At 41.4% G+C, this 20,968-nt stretch overlaps 1 protein-coding gene across 1 annotated transcript; it reads left to right on the forward strand.

Moving 5' to 3' along the window:
- The first annotated feature begins 222 nt into the window (after window positions 1–222).
- Window positions 223–18,983, forward strand: LOC108940933 (solute carrier family 12 member 3-like). Its single transcript, XM_029256195.1, has 26 exons — window positions 223–636; window positions 1,445–1,585; window positions 2,177–2,252; window positions 3,146–3,241; window positions 3,387–3,526; window positions 3,783–3,893; window positions 6,401–6,512; window positions 6,853–6,983; window positions 7,352–7,436; window positions 7,527–7,678; window positions 8,447–8,554; window positions 9,951–10,074; window positions 10,194–10,295; window positions 10,575–10,730; window positions 12,218–12,317; window positions 12,419–12,530; window positions 12,626–12,760; window positions 13,055–13,161; window positions 13,454–13,536; window positions 13,641–13,712; window positions 14,114–14,218; window positions 15,818–15,929; window positions 16,467–16,553; window positions 17,539–17,674; window positions 18,587–18,654; window positions 18,845–18,983. Exons 1-26 carry the CDS (start codon window positions 277–279, stop codon window positions 18,981–18,983), a joined length of 3,150 nt encoding a protein of 1,049 aa, XP_029112028.1. The 5' UTR covers window positions 223–276.
- Window positions 18,984–20,968: the final 1,985 nt, after the last annotated feature.

Here is a 20,968-nt window from a genome sequence, read left to right on the forward strand (position 1 = left end):
AGGTCTCCAGTTTGGTCACACAGACACAACTAGGGAAAGATTGTTTCTCTTCTATTCCAAGGCGTATGGTTAAAATTGTTTCTTGGGATATTCTTACAAATAAGATTTTTTGGCATTTCTTAAGTATTACATGTGTTCATTATGAATGCAGAAGCATAATTTTACTTTCTCATCTATTTATGAACTTCATTCTCTTGGTTTTATCCTTACAGAGTGAAGAACGCTACAGTACAATAAATACCTATAATTATTAACGATATTAATTGATTATTGGCAATGGGCCACCGGCCATCTAAGCATACCCTGCAGACATTGGAAACCATTCCACAAGTTTCATTGTCCTCAGGTAAGCTGTTCTCCTCATGGAATTCTTTATTCCAAGGTCAACACCTTTGTCCTCACTGCCCCCAGACAAGACACCAGCGATGGTCCAATATTCTCTTCCCCTATTATACAGAATCGGAGACGTCAGACCAGACGTCTGAGCACCAAGATTCCAAGCAGGACTTAAGGTCTCCTTCCATCTACAGTGTCATCGACACTGTGCCGCAGCTTGACTTCTACATCAATGCAACAGCAACAGGCCGTTATCGACGCAGCAGACCATCGTTGGAAGTCCTTCGAAAGGCAACAGATGTACATGCAAATTTTACACGCTTTTACCAGTACTGTGCCTTGCTATGATGTTCAGATGTCCAGCAGTTGTAGTATCCCTCAACCGATGCAAGTTATTTTTCATAGGCTTATGTGAATTAGAGTATGTATCAGTTTTCACCTGTGATTTTATATGTGTTTCAACATGTCACTGTTATCTGAAGTCTACGATATTGTGTTTATTAGCATTGTTACTGTCATTGGTACTATTAATTCATTGAGTAGTTGGCACATTTGTCAGAATGACTTACAGTATTGAGCCATTTAATGAAGTCGGAAGCTAGAACTGAACACACACACTGCATATGCAGGGTCTTTATAGGGCAGCTGGTTTCGTAGGGGTTAGAGCTGCTGCCTTTGGACCCCAAGGGTGCAGGTTTGAGTCTTACTTCCAGCTGTAATGCCCTTGAGTAAGGTAGTTACCCTAAAATTGCTCCAGTTAAAAATACCCAGCTGTTTAAATGGGTAAATAATTTAACAATGTAAGTTGCTTTGGAGAAAAGTGTCAGTTACATAAAATAATGTAAACCAGTGTGGCTTTGAGCAACAACCTTGAGGTTACATTGGCAGCTCAGACTCTGGACCACCAGGCCTCTGACTTGGACAAGATAGTTACTCATAGTCACTACAATGCCTGCAGTCCAAGTACTATATTAAGTGTCATAATTGTGATGGTAATAGTGGAGTGTGTTATTTTCCCTGTCAGCGTGTTGCCGTTGCGTCGGTACATGTTGTGTGTGTGTGTGTGTGTATGAATATTCACTGAAATGCGTTACTCTGTGTGTGTCAGGATGTGGAGCTTGGCACTGAGGGTAGTGGTGAAGGAACAGCTGAACTGGCTGGTACTCCAGAGTCAGCCCAGGGAGGTGCGAACAATAGGCGGAAGGCCGCAGCTCAACCCGTGCGCTTCGGCTGGATCACGGGAGTCATGGTGAGATAAGAACGCATAAGCAAATACATACAGGGACATACTCACACACACAAACACACACACTCTCTCTAAAAACGCTTGTCCCGAATCGGGTCGCGGCAAACCGGAGCCTAACCTGGCAAGACAGTGCACAGGGCCGGAGGGGGAGGAACACACCCCGGACGGGACGCCAGTACATTGCAAGGCACTCCAAGCATGACTCAAACCCCAGACCCACCAGAAAGCGGGATCTGGCTAAACCCACTGCACCACCGCGCCACCACGCCCCCCTATGGACATACTCATAGATATGTAAAAAAAAAAAAACATTTTAAGCCCCCACTCTGCAACTGCAATCTTTTCGTTTGGAGAATATACCTGGATATATACCTGGATACATGACAAAATCAATCATTGCATATGCTTTGCACGTGTTGTCCCTCAGGGAACAGTGGTGAATATGAATATTATACAGAGAATGTAAACCCACTGGCACCACTGTTGATAATGCCTTTGAACAATGGTGAATATATGGTCTATGCTGATTTTGATATTTTAGATACTGTTGTGCTAGTTCTACATTGACTATGTTAATGCTGCTGGTTCTTGCAGATCCGCTGCATGCTCAACATCTGGGGAGTCATTACGTTTCTTCGTTTGTCCTGGATCACATCCCAAGCAGGCATCCGTGAGTTTTCTCGTCAGCCGACCCTGTATCTTTCAAAAAACTTCCTCCCTCAAGTCCTTTCCTTCTGACTCCACTCCTATTGCTGTTTCTCCAAATTTCCAAACAAGAAACACTTTTAATAATTGCTTTTTGCTTGGCTTTTTGAACTTTTCAAACTACGGGAATCTCTCAATTTAGGAAATTAGCCCATTCCTGAAAATGATGTGGATGCTGAAATTTTGGATACCAAAAGCCTATTTCTGTTTATTTTAAATTGAAAAAATGTGTTCCCAGCCCATCCGAAAACCCCAAATCAATTTGCAGTCCATGATTTCAATATGATATAAAGCACTTACATTTGCATTTATTAATTTAGCATTTTCTTTCTTAGAGATCTGGATGCAGACGTGAATCACTTCCAACAGTTATTAATGGGTGTGTTTCTAGGCAATACATTTCGGAAACTTTGTTTTCCTTAAATCCAGCAGACAGTTGTTAAAAAAAAGTGCAAACAAAAGTACCCGAAACAGTCGATGGTACACTAGCTCCAACTACTGTAGATTACTGTACTTCTGCTTCACTCTCGCGATCTATGACTTTCTAATTTTTTTGGACGCGCTTCGGATAAATTTTGTTAAAGCGATTTTTCATTTCTGATACTGAAAATTGGGTATTAAAAATCGATAACAGTTATACTGAAATTTTGGATAGAGGGAGTTCGTAAATCAAGGGATGCCTGTATATTACCATATTTTTCTTCACATCTTATTCCATCTGAGTATTTTACTCCATTTCTTTGTGTATGTCTCAGTGTTCATTTGTATTCAAATTTCGTTCATTTGATTGAAGTTTCGTATTGAAACACTGAAGCTTGAAACCTATGACATAAATAACGTTCACAAAAACCTTCCCAGTTCTCACTTGGCTCATCATCCTCATGTCCGTCCTTGTGACATCCATAACTGCACTGTCTGTCTCTGCTATCTCCACCAATGGGAAGGTGTATTCAGGTTAGTGCTGTTACAAATGTTTATATATGTGTGTGAGTGTGTATACATGGATCTGTGTTATTATTTACAGTAGGCTGGAACCAGATGGTCCAGCTATTTATTTCCACTTTAAACCTCTTCTACTGTCTTTCCCACCAATCCGCAGGGGGTGCCTACTTCATGATCTCTCGCACCCTTGGTCCAGAGGTGGGAGGTCCAATCGGTGTGGTTTACTCCTTTGCAAACGCTATTGGCTGTGCCTTACACACCGTGGGCTTCTCAGAAACCGTCCGAGACCTTCTAATAGTAATGGAACATCATTCACATATATTTTCTTGTATTACAAATGAAAATGAGTGCATTTTTTAAACTCTTGTTGTAACTTGTACTTGGGTATCAATAAAATGACTTGAGTTGTTTGGGATTAAGTGGAATATGCCATTATGGTTCTGGCTGAAGGATTTTTGCTTAGTCCTACACTTGCATTTTGTGAAACTAACAGTAATATATTATAGTTTTGTAAATGAAACTTTAACATGGTAAATGGTTTTGTCTCTGGCAGGAATATAATGCAGTGATTGTTGATCCAGTCAACGATGTAAGGATTGTGGGCGTGGCCACAGTCACAATGCTGCTCTTGATTTCATTGGCTGGCATGGAGTGGGAGGCCAAGGTAGCCCCTCCCTTCCCAATATCACTCTCTGCCACTTCATCATCATTTCCCAGTAGATATCTTGCTAATTGTAAAGACAACCGACTAATACATTGAACCAAAACTTTATTCGCTGACAGTCCCTTGCTATCAGTAACTTCTTGTCCAAGTCAGAGGCATGGTGGTCTAGAGCCTGATTTTGATCATTGAAGCACAGGGCAGGGTTCACCCATCCATCGCAGGGTAGCCAAACATATTCATCCACTCACAGAAGCTATAAACAATTTAGAATCACCAATTCCCTTGAAAAGCAGCTTTGGGCTGTGGAAGGAAGCTGGAGGATACCACACAAACATGTGGAGAAGATGTAAACTCCACACAGACTGAGCTTGGTATGAACCTATTCTCAAAAAGCAATATATATATTAACCAGGCAATTTATCACATATCGGGTTCAGTTTTGTATCGTGAGGGATGGAGATTCAGTGCGTGACAGAATAGCTTACACTGCCCGTTGTTGTGGATTACAGCGGTTTACATTTATTCATTTAGCTGATGCTTTTCACCAAAGCAACTTACAATGTTAAAGTCCTTACAAGCTATTTACCCATTTATACAGCTGGGTAGTTTTACTGGAGTGACTTGGGGTAATACCTTGCTCAAAGGTACTACAGCCAGAGGGGTGGAATTCAACCTGCAATCTTTGGATACACAGGCAGTAGCTCTAATCAATACAATACCAGCTGTCACATGTATATGGTTACGTACACATGCCTGCTGTGAGCCCCCCAGCTGCCAAACAGTCTTGTTTTTTATCCTATGTACCTGTCCCTATCTCCTTTGATATGCTCATGTCTTGTCTTTCTTCTGTCCTCAAAAGTATGCAATGTCCTCATACTAAGCGCCATGTTTTTTTGGAACTTCTAGCTGTGTTTTATTGACTAAATCATGTTATGTAAACATATGAATGTGACCAGTAAGAAGTTGTTAGTAGCTCACACCCACTCCAAATGTACTTAAGGAGTGTAATGTTTTTGTTGGCGGAGCCCTGATTCCCCAGCGCTGGTTTGAGTGCTGAACAGATGTGCAATAATCTGATGATAAACCCTTTATTACTTTTATTTACTGAGTGATGTTAAGTGTTAATAGAATTCCCCAACAAGTGCCCTTAAGGGATAAGTGCCCACAACATTATTTGCAAAGACAACATGGCCAGTCAAACAGGGAAGTTTGCAGCATGACTCACTTTGCCCATCATCTCTTATGTTCATGTAAGGTGTAAATGTTTATGTAGGATAACTTTAAGATGATGCCCGGATAAACCTTTACACAGCTACTCCTGTAATGTAACGTAAATGTTTACATGTATCTCGAAAAAACAAAAAAAAATTCTAGGAAGGTGATAAAAAATCGTCGATATTCTGATAAAGTTTTATGCAGCTCCTTGTGTGGTGAACATTGGTTCATATGGTGGAAAGAAACAAACTAACTGCACTTGAAAATCACGTGTCTCCATCTAAATCTCTCTTCCTGATAATGTGATGCATACATTGTATTTTCGATGAGATGTACGTCGCTTTGGAGAAAAACGTCTGATAAATGAACAAATGTAAACGTAAGCTTAAGTTGCTGCTGTAAATATACTACACAGGAACGTTAAAGTTTTATTTTTTGGCAGAATGGCCAGCGATTACAGCTTGCGTTGACTGCTGTACTAGTGGTTTGGTACATTGTGTTTGGGTGATTGTAGGAGAATGTGAAGCAAGAGATATCTGTTGATAGTGAGGGTTTCTTTGGTGAAGAGTTTATCATGTGGCTCTTTTCATTTTACCCGTCTCTCTTGAACCCTTCAATTTTTCCTTCACTGTTCATTTTACTTCAGATTTTAATGCAGACTTCTTTTTGGATTACACCATTTTGAACATCACGTTTCTGAACAGTGCGGTTTGTATTCTAAAGGATTCTTGATCTAAAAGCTGGTTATATTTTTATACGGAGATTTAAAAGCAGAGGTATTTACTAACATAATGAACAGAGAGAACTGAGATCCCCTAATTATTGGAATTTTAAATGCTTACTTTTAGTCTTGTTAAAGAGATCTTAAATGGTCAAATTTGGATCCAAAAACAGATATTGGTCACGGAAATTCTGCAGGTCTTAAGACTGACTATACAGTGGCAGAAAATACTAGTTTCCTCCTCAAAATTAAACTGATGCCTTTTGCAACATGCTGTTAATAACCCATGTGGCCTAACCATTGCTTTTTACACGCCTGTATTTGAGGAAACACTTAAAATGTATGTACATGCGAAGACCTGAAACTCTTGTATGCTATATTTCTTTCAAAAAAGGAAATACATTCTTGTGTTTTTTGTATTTTACTTGTTGTTTTTCTCTCACTATCCTCAGAAACGTTTAACTCTGTCTCTCTCTAGCTCTCTCTCTTCCTCTTTCTCAGTCAGGTTGAATTCAAGATATTCATAGAAAGTCAAGAATAACCAAAATTAAATGATCTACATTTCTTCTAGACGCAAATTCTCTTCTTTGCAATTCTCATGGTTTCCTTCGTCAACTACTTTGTGGGAACTCTGATTCCAGCCACTCCAGAGAAGCAGTCCGTAGGATTCTTTGGCTACAACAGTAAGTGTTCGGGGGCAGATTATGGAACAACCATGGTAGTTTTATACGTTAAACTTTTTAAGTCACTTGTTCAGTGTTTGGTGGGTAGGGCACTGTCTTCCTACTACTATAAATGCTAGATATACATTGAATGTGTTGTATCATGGTCCCGGAAAAACCTTAGACCACATCACACTTGACATTTCGTTCCACTGTGTACAAGCTATGTAGAGGAACGACAATAAAAACCCACTTGAACTTGACTGGCATTGATGCAAATGAAAATAAATGCCAGTAAATGTTTATGCCATTTACTGACTAGATGTGCGTAGTCACCAAAGGGTTGAATGAACTATTCCAGGTGAGATTTTTGTCACAAACCTGATGCCAAACTGGAGAGGACCTGAGGCGAACTTCTTCCAGATGTTTGCAATCTTCTTCCCATCTGCCATTGGAATTCTGTCTGGGGCCAACATTTCTGGAGATCTAAAGGTATAGATGTCAGGGAACAGTGTTGTGTAACAATTTTCATATGTAAGTACAGTATACGGTATAGAGACTTTGTGGTTCACTACAATATAGAACTGTGGTCTTGAATAAATTTATCCTTGATCGCTCAGATTGGCACTTGATTGAGTTGATTTACAAAATGGATAAAAATGTTACATAATATTATGTACTACAAAACATTGGAAAGGTGCATTAACATTAATCCATAACACACGATAAAGAAAAAAAAAAACAACTCTGAAGCTATGGAGCAATTTATTCATAAATGCATTTTTCCAGCTTTTCTTAAATTTTTTTAATGCATAAATTGGTTGCTTTCTTTGTGTATGTCTCTATGTGTGTTTGTCCAGGATCCAGAAATAGCAATTCCAAAGGGCACACTGATGGCTATTTTTTGGACAACACTCAGTTACCTGGGGATATCTGCTACCATAGGTTAGCCTTTATTCCATTAGTGGTGTCTTTATACGTATGTCACTGACAGTCAAAACTAAAACCTCTAATCTTATCTGAATCCCCTTCCAGGAGCATGTGTTGTGCGGGATGCCTCAGGGAGTATGAATGACAGTATATCTGGAAATGTGTCATGTGAGGGCATGGGATGCAATCTAGGCTGGGATTTCTCTCAGTGTGAAATGAATCAGACTTGCAAGTACGGGCTGGCCAACAACTTCCAGGTGAGGCCTTTACCACTAAGGACACCCCTCTACTTACATAAATTTTACTTACGTACGTAAATCCGGATTCACGTCAAAAACTCCCGGCATACACATTATTTATGAATAGTGCTTAGTCAAAACATCTGAAATATGTTAAGGGCAAGTCAGCGTAACCAGCCAAGGCAGGAAGCTGCATCTTCCCAGTTCTCGTGTGTTTTGAGCTGTGAACACATCTCATCTCCTTCGTGTATTGCTTTTTTCGCATATTTTTTACTCATTTCATTGTTCACAATGACCGGTGGTGAACGTGCACTTGAAGGAAAAACGAGAACCTTATCGCAAGCGTACGGCAATCGATTTGGAGGTGAAATTGAAAATAATAAGGAAGTATGAAAATGGACAAAAATGATGGTCTATAGCACGGGAATCAGGTTTAGCCGTATCGACTATAAATACAATAGTGAAGGATGCTGCATGTATGAAGGAGCACGTGATGATGTTTAATGGTGGGGGAGGAGGGGGAATCTGACATACATAACTTTTGACTTATGTAAGGGGATGAAGAACAGTCTATTTGCGTAAGTCGAATCAAGGGATGCCTGTAGGTCACAGGAACTCACTGAATCAGTGCTGCAGAGTAACCCTGTGCCTTTTGGAATGACCTGCACACATTTGGAAGTGCCATCTCTGACTGGGAGAAAAGAAGAAACAAAGAGAATAGGAGGATTTTTTTCAGTTTTGATCTTTTCGGATTGTAATCTGCACATGGTGTCTTCTGACCCCCAGGTGCTTACAACGGTGTCTGGCTTTGGGCCCCTTATCACTGCTGGGATCTTCTCTGCCACACTCTCCTCTGCTCTTGCCTTCATAGTTTCTGCCCCCAAGGTCTTCCAGGTGAGACTGATGTACTGTATGTATGAGATACCGATACATATACAAATTCCACACGTAATTTGCCACACCGGACATTACTCTGAAGAATTTTCTGATACGCAGCAGAATTCAGAATTCCTTCAGTTATGGTAAGACGTACAGATCCTGAGACAGCAAAGCATCACCATTCCCTCACGTTACCACCACCATACTTGACTGTTAATATGATCTTCTGACTGTGGAATAATGTATTTGCTTTACATAACGGGACATATGACATCCAGGAAGTTCCACTTTTGACTCATTTGTCCATAGACAATTCTCCCAAAAGGCTTGGGAATAATCCAGATGCTTCCTGACAAATGAGACATAAGCATTTATGTCCTTCTTGGTTAGCCATGATTTCCTCTTGCTACCCTCTCATGAAGCCCATTAAAGCTCTGTCTTTCTGATAGTGGACTTATGAACACCAGCTTTTGCTGAGGCAGATGAGATCTGCAGTTTTTTGGATGTTTTGTGGGTCCTTTGTGACTTCCTTGATGATTTCATGCTGCTTCCTTGGAAATATTTTGGCTGGGAAGATTCAGTCCTGGTTTTTATGAACATTATTGCTCTCTTTGTGGCTCGGTAGAGTTCCAGAGTCACTCTATTTAGGCTGATAGATATCAACATTTTTTTTTAAATCTCTTTTGAAATTTCCTTTGATTGTGGCATAATGGCGTTTGTTCATTCTTTGTATTAGCAAATTGACCCTGATAATAAGGGTCAAAACGAATGGGTTTTATGTTGATCAGGACTGGTGGTGTTCAGTCAGCTCACTCTGTCCCTTTAATTGAGTTGATCTAACTAAGGGGTAATTAGTTTTTCACACCATTCTATTTGGTATCAGATAATTTTGTTAATTAAATACATAAGAAAAAATTTATTTTTTCATTCAAGTTCCTTTTGTCTAACATTAGATTTTGGTTAAAAACCTGAAAACACACACATTTTCAGAACCGCTCGTCCCATACGGGGTCACGGGGAACCGGAGCCTACCCGGTAACACAGGGTGTAAGGCCGGAGGGGGAGGGGACACACCCAGGACGGGATGCCAGTCCATCACAAGGCACCCCAAGCAGGACTTGAACCCCAGAACCACCCGGAGAGCAGGACTGCAGCCCAACCCACTGCGCCACCGCACCCCCCAACCTGAAAACATTCAGTGTCAAAAATGTTAATAGTACCGGAAATAGGGAAGGGGGCATGTTCTTTTTTCACAGCACGATATTCAGAGATGCACATCAATGGAAGCCTTCATACAAAAGCCCCATGGTAGCTGGCATATGAATTGAAAGAATCACTAGAATTTAACAATACTGCATATTGCTAAACAATGGGAATAATATCTCACTTGTTCTCTCTCCATTGCTCCCAGTGTCTCTGTAGAGACAATATCTACCCATACATTGGCTTCTTTGGCAAGGGTTATGGGAAAAATCAAGAGCCCTTCCGTGCATATGTTCTCACATACTTCATCGCTGTAGCCTTCATTCTAATCGGTAAGTTTTTCTAAAAATGATGGACTGTCATGTGGCATTTGTAGATATGTGTTCTGGAAGTTCATAATAAGTCTTCTCACATTCATCTTGTTCTGTTTTTTGACTTTTCTCTCCTTCAGGTGATCTGAATTCCATTGCTCCACTCATCTCCAACTTCTTCCTCTGCTCCTATTCTCTCATCAACGTCAGCTGCTTTCATGCCTCGATCACAAACTCACCCGGTGAGTATTTCAATTTGCCGTTACCCTGAAGCCTGCAAAAACCCAGCAGTTTGACAGTACCTGACCAAAAAGGCAATGGCCCAAACAATAGACACATTTGCACATTTGATCAGTGGTATCTTCCCTAAAGTTAACACTAAAGCTAAAGTTGCAAAGTTTTATCTTTTAATCAGAGGAAATTTTACTTTAAATGGCACACATGCAAAACATAATAATACACCTAAGCTGTTACCTGTAATTTTACATTCTAATGCTCCATTTTAATGTTGTGTACTACAGGATGGAGACCTTCTTTCAAATACTACAGTCACTGGGTAGCCTTATTCGGGGTTGTCATTTCTGTTGTCCTGATGTTCCTGCTAAACTGGTGGGCTGCACTTATAGCCTTCGGCCTTATCTTCTTCCTATTGGGATATGTCATCTACAAGAAACCAGGTAAGGCCTGCCAGGGAACATTCTAGAAGAGATGTAGAAGATGCACATTCATAGATCTGCAGGGTACAGTATTTTTAGACTGCTATTTGAAACTTTATGGTTTCATACCATGGTTCCATCAGATGGTTTCATCTGTTCTGCTGTAACAACCAACTGTATTTTTTGCTGCTAATTAATTTTTTTATGTAGTACCATGGTCCTGGAGGAATGTTGTTTCGTTTCACTGTATACTGTCCCATGGGGTGCGGTAGCGCAGTGGGTTGGACCGGGTCCGGGGTTCGAGTCCTGCTTGGGGTGCCCTGCGACGGACTGGTGTCCCGTCCTGGGTGTGTCCCCTCCCCCCTCCAGCCTTTTGCCCTCTGTTGCCGGGTTAGACTCTGGCTCCCTACGACCCCATATGGGATGAGCGGTTCAAACAATGTGTGTGTGGGTATACTGTACCAGCTGTATATGGTTGAAATGACAATAAAATCACTCTTACTTGTGTTAAGGAGTGTCACAGAGCAAGGGTTAAAACCCTTAAGCTGTTTCAGGCACACAGTGTATCTCCTGTTACATCTGTTCCCACAGCTCAATTTTGTACACCGATAGTAGGCCGTTACTTTTGACGTGTCGGCTGCAGTGTAAGGTGTGGTCTGCTCTAGGCCAGGATTGCACTGGCCTTGCGTGTTCACAGTCACCTGAACGGACTCGAGTTTGAGGTTCATACAAGTGTTAAAATTGCATATGTGCAGTAAGTAAGGAAGTGAAGGCTGAAAAAAGTCTATCAATCTTTCTTTAATATCTGTGTCACACAGGTGACAACCAGTTATGATAAAATAACTTTTGTGAAAAAAACCCAAGAAACTCATACAGAGAGCTCTTAAATCATATTTATAGGGCTGCAAAGTTGGAAGCGATCTTTCCTGTTGGGTCTCCTGATTATGCATTTTGGCTAAATGTGCAGAGCAATTGCCCCATTTCTGCACCTCTTGCAACCAACCCAATTGTTACTTCTCCAGTTACCCCAATACTAGAGTAAGTTGAACTAACTTGGGTTCAGTCATTACATTCTATTTATCTAAGATGAAGCCATGTGAAATTTTGGGCAAAACTTGTAATTCAAAACATGTAACTCAAATTCTTTCAAAGCCTTTGGGTACAATGTGGATTGTACAATGTTTTACCTTACATTTCACTATTTAATACAACCCCGCAGTGTGCAGTCTTGGGTGTGATTTGTGGAGAACCTTTCTTAGTGTTGCACTTGTCTGTACTACAGAGGACTTTAGTATGGTATGACAGGAATGGGTAATGTATGAAAATTTTTAAACATGGGATAACCAGCCCTCTTGCCACCAAGGATACACTTCCATGCCTTCCATCACTCACAATAGCACTCCAACAGAGTCAGTCCATTTGCACAAAGCCAGGACAGAGTCCATCCTAAAAGAAAATTATAACAAATACACAACGTCACACTCCTTCTGCATCCTTCCTTTCTTCAGCGGTTAACTGGGGCTCCTCGGTGCAGGCTGGAACCTACAACATGGCCCTGTCCTACTCTGTCTCGCTCTCAGGGGTGGAAGACCACGTCAAGAACTTTAGGTGAGTGGAGAGTTTGATCTGTGAAGTGACCCACCTGACTTTTCAGCTGTACTACAGCAGTGTCATTTTGATCTCACCCACATGTTCCCTTTTCCTCTTAGACCGCAGTGTCTCGTTCTGACAGGTCCCCCAAATGTGCGCCCAGCGCTGGTGGACTTCGTGAGCTCCTTCACCAAAAACATCAGTCTGATGATCTGTGGTGACATCCTCATGGTGAGTCATGTGCTGGTAGCAACATCAGAGTGACTGGATGTTCACCATCTCATGTATGTCATGTAACTTCTCCATGTCTCTACCACTTCCCCCAGGACAATGACAAATCAGTCGTGCCCCAACACAACATTGAAGCTCTTGTTAAATGGTTAAACCGCAGGAAAGTTCGCTCTTTTTACACCCCCTTTGCTGGGGCCAGTCTCAGAGAGGGCACCCGCAGCCTCTTGCAGGTACCTGCCACCTGATGCTTCCTGTCCCCTGCAAAACTGTCCCCTTCCTACCTGATTGCTTTCTCTAAGTACAAGTACCCCCCTTTTCTCTTTCCTTTCTTGGAAAGCACTCATATTCACCTTATTGCTTTTCCATGTTTGGCTTACGCTTTCTTATTCATACTGTTTACTCTATGTAACACTCAGTTTTCTGCTTAATCTATTGCTTGCCTGAAAAACATAGTAAACAACTTCTGCTTCTAAACAACCTTTGATGATAGGGTAAATGTAGTGAGAAGCTCCCATTTATTACAGGCTATAGGTCTTGGAAAACTGAAGCCAAATATTCTCATAATGGGATTCAAGACCAGCTGGCAGGAGTGCTCCCCACACAGTCTGGAGGACTATATTTCCACCATAAAGTGAGGAACATTGCGTTTAAATGGTATTTTTATAAAATTGTGGAACTATGTTCATGTCCATGATCCCTTACTGGATAGGAGACAGTGTGACACCTTAACATGAAGCAAAGCTTACTGTGGAGCAGATGTTGGAGTGTTAAAGTGATGAGTGTGAAGCTGTGGGTAGGATGGCCCAGTAGATGGTAGACGTAGCAGTTAGTGTGGGGCGGAATTTCGACTTATTATTCTAAATAACAAACATGGGGTTGGAAAGACAAACCGTGCTATTTATTTAAACTTCCGTCTCTCTCAGTGACACATTTGACTCCAACTACGGTGTGTGTCTGCTGAGGATGATGGATGGACTGGACATTTCAGAGGACACCGAGGGTGAAGGTCAGATTCCACTTAGGTCTGGACCTCTGACGAGGAGCTATTATCATCTTTTAAGGATGAAGGATCATCGGAATGTTTTAATCATGTCCTTTTTTCATGTGCAGTGAACACAGCCTTTGAAATGGAGGAATCAGAAGATGAAGATCACAGAATTCAAAAAGGTGACCTAGACAAAGGCCTACCTACACCCCCCACCAACAGACTATTCATCCATTATCAACAACTGCTTGTCACGAGCAGGGTCGCAGCCTTCTCCACCAACACAGGGTATAAGACCAAAGGGTGAGGGGACCCACCTAGGACAGGACGCCAGTCCGTCGCAAGGCACCCTAAGCAAGGCTTGAACCCCCAGCCTACCACACAGCAGACACCAGCCAAACCCACTGTTCCACCACACCCCCAGATACTAAAAGACTTTCATATAAAACTCTAGCACTCAGACCCTCATCAGTTGGGTATAGGATCTCATAAGAATGATGGCAAGCAGGTTTTGCTGAAAGACTTTTATATCTATACCTTTTATGTCTTGCATAAAAAACTCTGTGCATTGGGTTAAGAACTTTCTCCTGCTCCTCAGATCATGTGGCATCTGATGATACTACCAAGGAGCAGATCCATACAGTGTTTCAGAACAATCAAGGAAAAAAGACCATCGATGTGTACTGGGTCTCTGATGATGGAGGTAAGAAGAGGACAAATGTACTGTAAATCTCAGAATACCACAGCAGATACAGATGACTCTAAAGACAGCCCTCATCTTGAGAACCCTTATGATGGATGACCCATTAACCTCATTATATGTTGGGTCATAATGTCTAACAGTGACCAATCTGTCTGTAGTATGATAACACAGATGAGTCACACAGCCACAAGATACCCACATCTGAACATTTATTCATTTAGCTGAGACTTTTCTCTAAAGCAACTTACTATGTTAGGGCCACAGTTATTACATGCTGAGAATCATTTACCCATTTATACAGCTAGGTAATTTTTTAACAGAGCAATGTAGGGTAAGTACCTTGTTCAAGGGTACTACAGCCAGATGTAGGGATTGAGCCTGCTATCTTTGGGTCTAAAGGCAGTAGCTCTAACCACTACACTACCAGCTGTCCCATAATTATTTGGGTTTCTGACAGTGTCTAGTAGCAATGCCGGAGTGGCAATTGGGAGGTTGGGAACACTTCCTGGTGGGCTGGTGAGGTTTTGACAGAGGAAAGTGTGAGTTACCAGCCAGTACAACCAACCAGAGCAGCAGACTTGCCGGTTTTCACATTTGGCCTGTGTACCATATTCATAAATCTCAGGGAGAGCATGGGCACACACACACACACACTCATACACACACATACACAGGAGTCATTTGCAATATAAGTTCATTGCAAGCCAGGTCCTCATTATGGATCTAGGGGCATGAAGGGCAGCCACCCCCAAACTGGTACAAAGTGGAATTCTGACTGGTAAGCTTGGTCCCATAGTGACAATATGACATGAGATTTTCATTTCTGAGGATGTGTTTCCCCATTGGCAGCTAAATTAAATGTTGAAGGATGTCATCCATGAGGTTCACATCTTTGAAATTTAGAATCTGTGTTAAAGTTGGTTTATAACATTGAGATGTTTCTGTTAAAACGTGCTGTAATATGCAGCCAAAAACAATTAAAGCATATAACATCTAAACAAAAAAAAAAGATGGAGGATGACAGCAGCAGAACAGAGAGAAAGGCGAAAGAAAAAGCAGAAGACAGATTTAGAAATGAAAGTGAAAATAATAGTGCAGTGTAATGTATTTATATTATTCTACATTATTATTATTTTGATTTGGGGCAGCTGGTAGTGTAGTGGTACCCTTGAGCAAGGGACTTAACTCTAAATTGCTCCAGGAAAATTACCCAGCTGTATAAATGGGTAAATAATTGCAAGTCGCTTTGGAGAAAAGTGTCGGCTAAATGAATAATGTGGGAATAAGTGGAAAAAATAACAAAATCTGTTTATATAATTTAACATTCCCGCATGTTAACAATTTTTTTCACACAGTAGAGTCCCTTGTTTATATATCCTTAGGGTTTCATAACACAACCCTTATGGTTTATATAATAAACCATAAGGGTATTTGCGACTTACGATAAAGTGGACTTACAATGAGGTCGTTGGGAACAGAACCATGTCGTAAGTTCAGTATTTATCATGTTAGCAGAAACGGCAAACCATTTCACACATCTCTTGTGTCCCTCGCCGCCTCTGTCTCCCGCCTTTGGATTTTTTTCCCCCCATCTTTCAGGCCTCACTCTGCTGGTGCCCTACCTGCTGACTCGGCGGAAGCGCTGGCGTCAATGCAAGGTGCGCGTCTTCATCGTGGGTGACCAGCAGAGTATGGAGGAACAGCGCAAAGAGTGAGTAAACCATGGGAAACTACTGTAGTAAAGTAGTAAGTTAAAAAAAATTACACATGATGTACACCTTGACAGTGGCTTGTGAAAATGTTGCAGCTCATTAGCAAAAGTGACATCTAGTTATTAGAAATATAATTTTTGATATGTAATTTCTGACAGTGTTGTGATTAGAGCTGCTGCCTTTGGACTCTAAGGTCACAGGTTTAAATTTCATCTCCTGCTATAGTACCCTTGAGCAAGGTACTTACCTTAAATTGCTCCAGTAAAATTACCCAGCTGTATATATGGGTAATAGCTATAATAGGTAATAACTGTATGTATGGGTCAATAATTATAAGTACCTTAACACTGTAAGTTTCTGTGGAAAAAATAATGTAATGTGTCCTTACAGTTCAGCACTAATAATTTTTCAGTAAGTTCATGCTATTAATTGCCTACTTTGAAAGTTATGATTTGCCATTCCTGGAAAAATCTCTATTTGCACAATCTGTTGTGCTCAGTGGAAGATTCTGCTGACTCACCATTTTGCCCGACCAGGATGGTCTCTCTGCTTCAAAAGTTTCGTCTGGACGTCCATGATGTCATTGTGATGACAGACACCGAACGGCGCCCTCACACCAAAAAGTGAGTTACCGCTCATGTACTTGTCATGACATCACTTGCGTGTGAACCTGTTATGTGCAATGTATCACTGGTGACGGTAATCAGTGTTTTGAAGAAAATGACAATGAAGACAGAGCAGGGTCTTGTTACTGTTAAGGGTTTTTTTCTCTCAAGAAACATAAAATTAAGCGCACCTGATATGTACTGCATTATTAAAGTAATATTAACAGTGAAAGTACACTTATTTCCAGTTCACCGGTTCTACTTCATTCCTGAAAACTCACAAAAAACAGAGAACAAAGTTATTTATTCCATTATTAATTATAACTCATTCCAGGCCCATCCCAATTTCACCCTAAAACTGAGAGTGTGGGAACGTGGTTCCCACAATGCACTGTGTCTCATAGCTGCTTGGTGCAGTTTTCAAATGTGATCTCCGTTTATCTCGTCAGACCAAATGAAAATCTGAACTGACTGTTAATGACAGTGGACCAGACGTGTGAAAAACCAAATATTGGGGAACCAGATATGGAAGAATAAGTCTATTAACGATTGCGACTATAGTTAGTTAAGGTAACATGGCTCAGAACGGGGGGGGCGCGGGTTTGGCCAGGTCCTGTTCTCTGGTGGGTATGGGGCTCAAGTCCCGTTTGGACTGCCTTGTGATGGATTGGTGTCCTGTCCTGGGTGTGTCCCCTCCTCATCCAGCCTTATGGAACCCTGCTCAGGACAAGCGGCTACAGCCAATGTGTGTGCGTGTGTGTGCATGTGTGGGCTCAGAACGGGTGGGCAGCCACTGGTACATGTACCCCCAGAATTACATTTTTCCCCTAATTCCATGACCTGACATTTTTCTTATTTGATACCTTTCCTCAGTTGCCAGATTGTTTATTTCAGAGCGACACATTAGCTTAGTCTTCTGTACATATGCTGACTATGCTTTCTTTTTACTGGTCTTGAGGCCCTGCTGTGTGCTTCCTTTACTCTCCCGTGTGTGTTTGTGCAGTATGATGCGCTTTGAAGAGACCCTGGAGCCCTTCAGGTTGAGGGATGGACTGATGGAGGAGGTGACAGTACAAGAACTGAGAAAGGACTTTCCCTGGAAGGTGACCGCCAAGGAATTAGAGGCACTCAGACCAAAGGTGTGGTTTTTGCAGTCAAGTCAGTTGTCTCTGGATGTGTTTATGTGTGTTTCATTCGTTCTTCTCTGGCAGTGTGTGTATAAGGGCAAATCATTATGTGTCTGAGTATATCAAATCTTCAACTTATGGACATGTTAAGGAGCTGTCCATTGGTTGGTGAAAACCCTCTGCTGTGATGTGGCTAAAGTTACAGCCGTTCTGTGGCAATGAAAATTGGACATTTATCGCAGGTATGATCATGCAGCACTTTCTAATAACTTCTAGAAGAGTGCCTAGATATTCCAGAATTCACTGGGGTTATCATGCAAATCAAATCTCGATTTTTGGAGAGAGAGAGATTTAAACACTTCAGCTATCTACATGTTTCTAGAGTGAACTTCAGGTTTGGACCAGAACATTAAAATACACTTCCTTTTCAAATATGTCTGAGTGAATAGTGTATGTACCATAACATCATCAAGAAAGGAGTTTGGGTTGTGATCTAAGAAGAGAATAGTTGGGGAGAAATCAAGTTTTTTGTTAAAGTTTTCTTGGATTGTTGCATGAGCCCCAGTCCAGCAGACTTGTATCTTATTGCATTCCCAAAACAGATGAGTCAAAATGCCTGGAAAGGATTTGCATTTAAAGCACAGTCTAGTCAGCAACTTATCATCCATTTTTCTTCACCATATAGTAACATGTCTGTCTGTATGTTTTTCTATCTGCATCACTTCACCAGTCAGTGTGTGTTTCTGCACATGTGCAACTACCTGTATACATGAGTGGGTAATATTTTCAGTCTGTCTTTTGGTTGGGAACTAATTGTGTTTATATTTTTGTGGCATATTTAATAACTAAAAAAGAGCGTGTCCAGCAAGTTTACCTCCTGGTGACTTCTTACACCTTTTGTCTCTTCTTGGCTTCATGGTGCAGTCAGAGAAAAAGGTGAAGCTGAATGAGATCATTAGAAGGCACTCCAAAGATGCCGCACTAGTCCTAGTGTGAGTACAGAGAGCAATTCTTACGCCATTTTCTGTCTTGCCTGGTTTCCTTATCTTCTTCTTACATTAAACAGAAATTTCCCAGAATATGAACAATTGTAAGAGAAAAAGAACTTTGAACCATGCCTACAGTTTTTTCTTTGTCTTCCAAAAAACTTGGCAATGACACTCATTCTCTTGGATCCTTCAGGAGCTTGCCGGTGCCACAGACTGATTGCCCCAACATCCTGTACATGGCGTGGCTGGACACCTTAACAAGTGGTCTCCACTGTCCTGCTCTGCTCATTCGAGGCAACCAGCAAAATGTGTTGACCTTCTACTGCCAGTGAGCATACGGTTGCAGCAAAGTGATTTCAATTCTCATAGCTATGAAAAATCAAGATGACAGCATCACCTACTGGTTGACTGACACTGGAGGTTAAAAAGAAGTTGGACTTGGAAAGTATCTGCCATTTCTACTCTGCATAGGATTCCATAAAGAACAGCAATCTAACTCTATCTTGCACTTCAAGACCAAGGACTGGAATAACTGTATGACGACACCTCTCTCTGTGCCATGGGGAGCTCTTTCCACAGTTTCATGAATAATTTAAGAAAAAAGGAAATTTCTGGATTGATACTGTTTTTATGCAACGCGCAGTTTTACCATCAATTCTGATTTGTTTTGTGGGGCATATATTACAGTAATTATATATGCACAGTTATGTGTGTATATTAATCAGAATTTTTCACACATTGACAAAATTTTAGCTGAATAACGTAAGATTTCTACTACAATGTTTTAAAAGAAATTAAGGCATTGTGAATATTTTTGTAAAGGGTATGAAATTCTTGTTTGTTAATAGTCCCTGTTATTTCAAGGGACAGAATCTGTGTTAAGTTTTCAGTATATTAATTATATTCTTCTCTTTAATCAGTGTTAAACTGTTAATAAATGTGAAACCCTGAGTACCTGGTGTGTGTTTGTACACTTTTGGTGGGTGTAGTAATACAAGATAGCATGTGAAAAGCAGGCCCTACATGTCCAGTGGTGAATGCTGTTATCCACGTGAATTAAAACTTCAACTGAGTTTTATATGGGTACAAACTACAATCATCCCCCAAGATACGCCCATTCGAGTTACAGGAATTTCACTTTACGAGAAGTGTCATTTAATTCCCATAGTGGGTCTTATGAGATATTTCATTGGGTTTACGAGTGCCGAATTTGGATTTTACGTGCCTCAGGACAGCTCATCAGCACAAGAGTTACACATTCATTTCAGCAGTTAGAAGTATTAGACCGCTGTGTGTTTCAGCAGATGCTTGATGTACTTTCCATCTGGGTTCAGAGTCCACTGAGGGGCTCACATCTGATGACGCCACTGGTTTGGGACACTGTGCAAAAAGAGGTGGAGGAGGAAGGACGTTGGGTTTGTGGTAAACAGCACATGGGGGATGTGGAGGTCACTGGGCATTTATATGCGTTGTGCACAATTGACAGTTGGGCGTAGCTTGGGGTTTGTTCTAATACTTGTATCCGGAAATTTAATTTTAACAAACTTCAAAGAGTGTTATGCAGCACTTAGCTGACACCTTTATCCACTGTTATGTATGACTTACAATGCTAAATATTATTCACACATTTTTTTACAGTAAAGCAATGCAAAGAACACATACATACTCTACATACATACACACTACAGGCAACTGAGAGTCAGCAGTTCACCTGGAACACATTTCTGGACTCTGGGAGGGAATCAAAGCACATGGAGGAAATCCACGAAAAACATGGAGAGAACACACACTGAGCTAGACTGAAACACTCAGCCAAACTCACAACGCAGTAGCTATGAGGCACTAGCGCTTTGCACTGCAACACTCTGCCGCCTCCTGAGGATGAAACTGTTTTCCCAAAAGCACTAGCAATACTACAGTACTCACTGTTGCAATTGCTCTGGATACTTTTTTCCCAGAGAAAAACTCAGTATACTGCTCATAAAACACTCCAACATTTAAACAGTGCGACTGGAATCAAAACTGTCTTCAACACACTACAGATATCTCACTGACAAAACTGCATTTTGCTATAAATTATACACACACACACACACATTTTCAGAACCGCCTGTCCCCTACGGGGTCACGGGGAACCGGAGCCTACCCGGCAACACAGGGCGTAAGGCCGGAGGGGGAAGGGGACACACCCAGGACGGGACGCCAGGCCGCCGCAAGGCACCCCAAGCGGGACTTGAACCCCAGACCCACTGGAGAGCAGGACTGCGGTCCAACCCACTGCGCCACCGCACCCCCTGCCGCTATAAATTATAACTGT

The sequence above is a fragment of the Scleropages formosus genome, chromosome 11 (genome assembly GCF_900964775.1).
Source record: "Scleropages formosus chromosome 11, fSclFor1.1, whole genome shotgun sequence".
Taxonomy (NCBI): Eukaryota; Metazoa; Chordata; class Actinopteri; order Osteoglossiformes; family Osteoglossidae; genus Scleropages; species Scleropages formosus.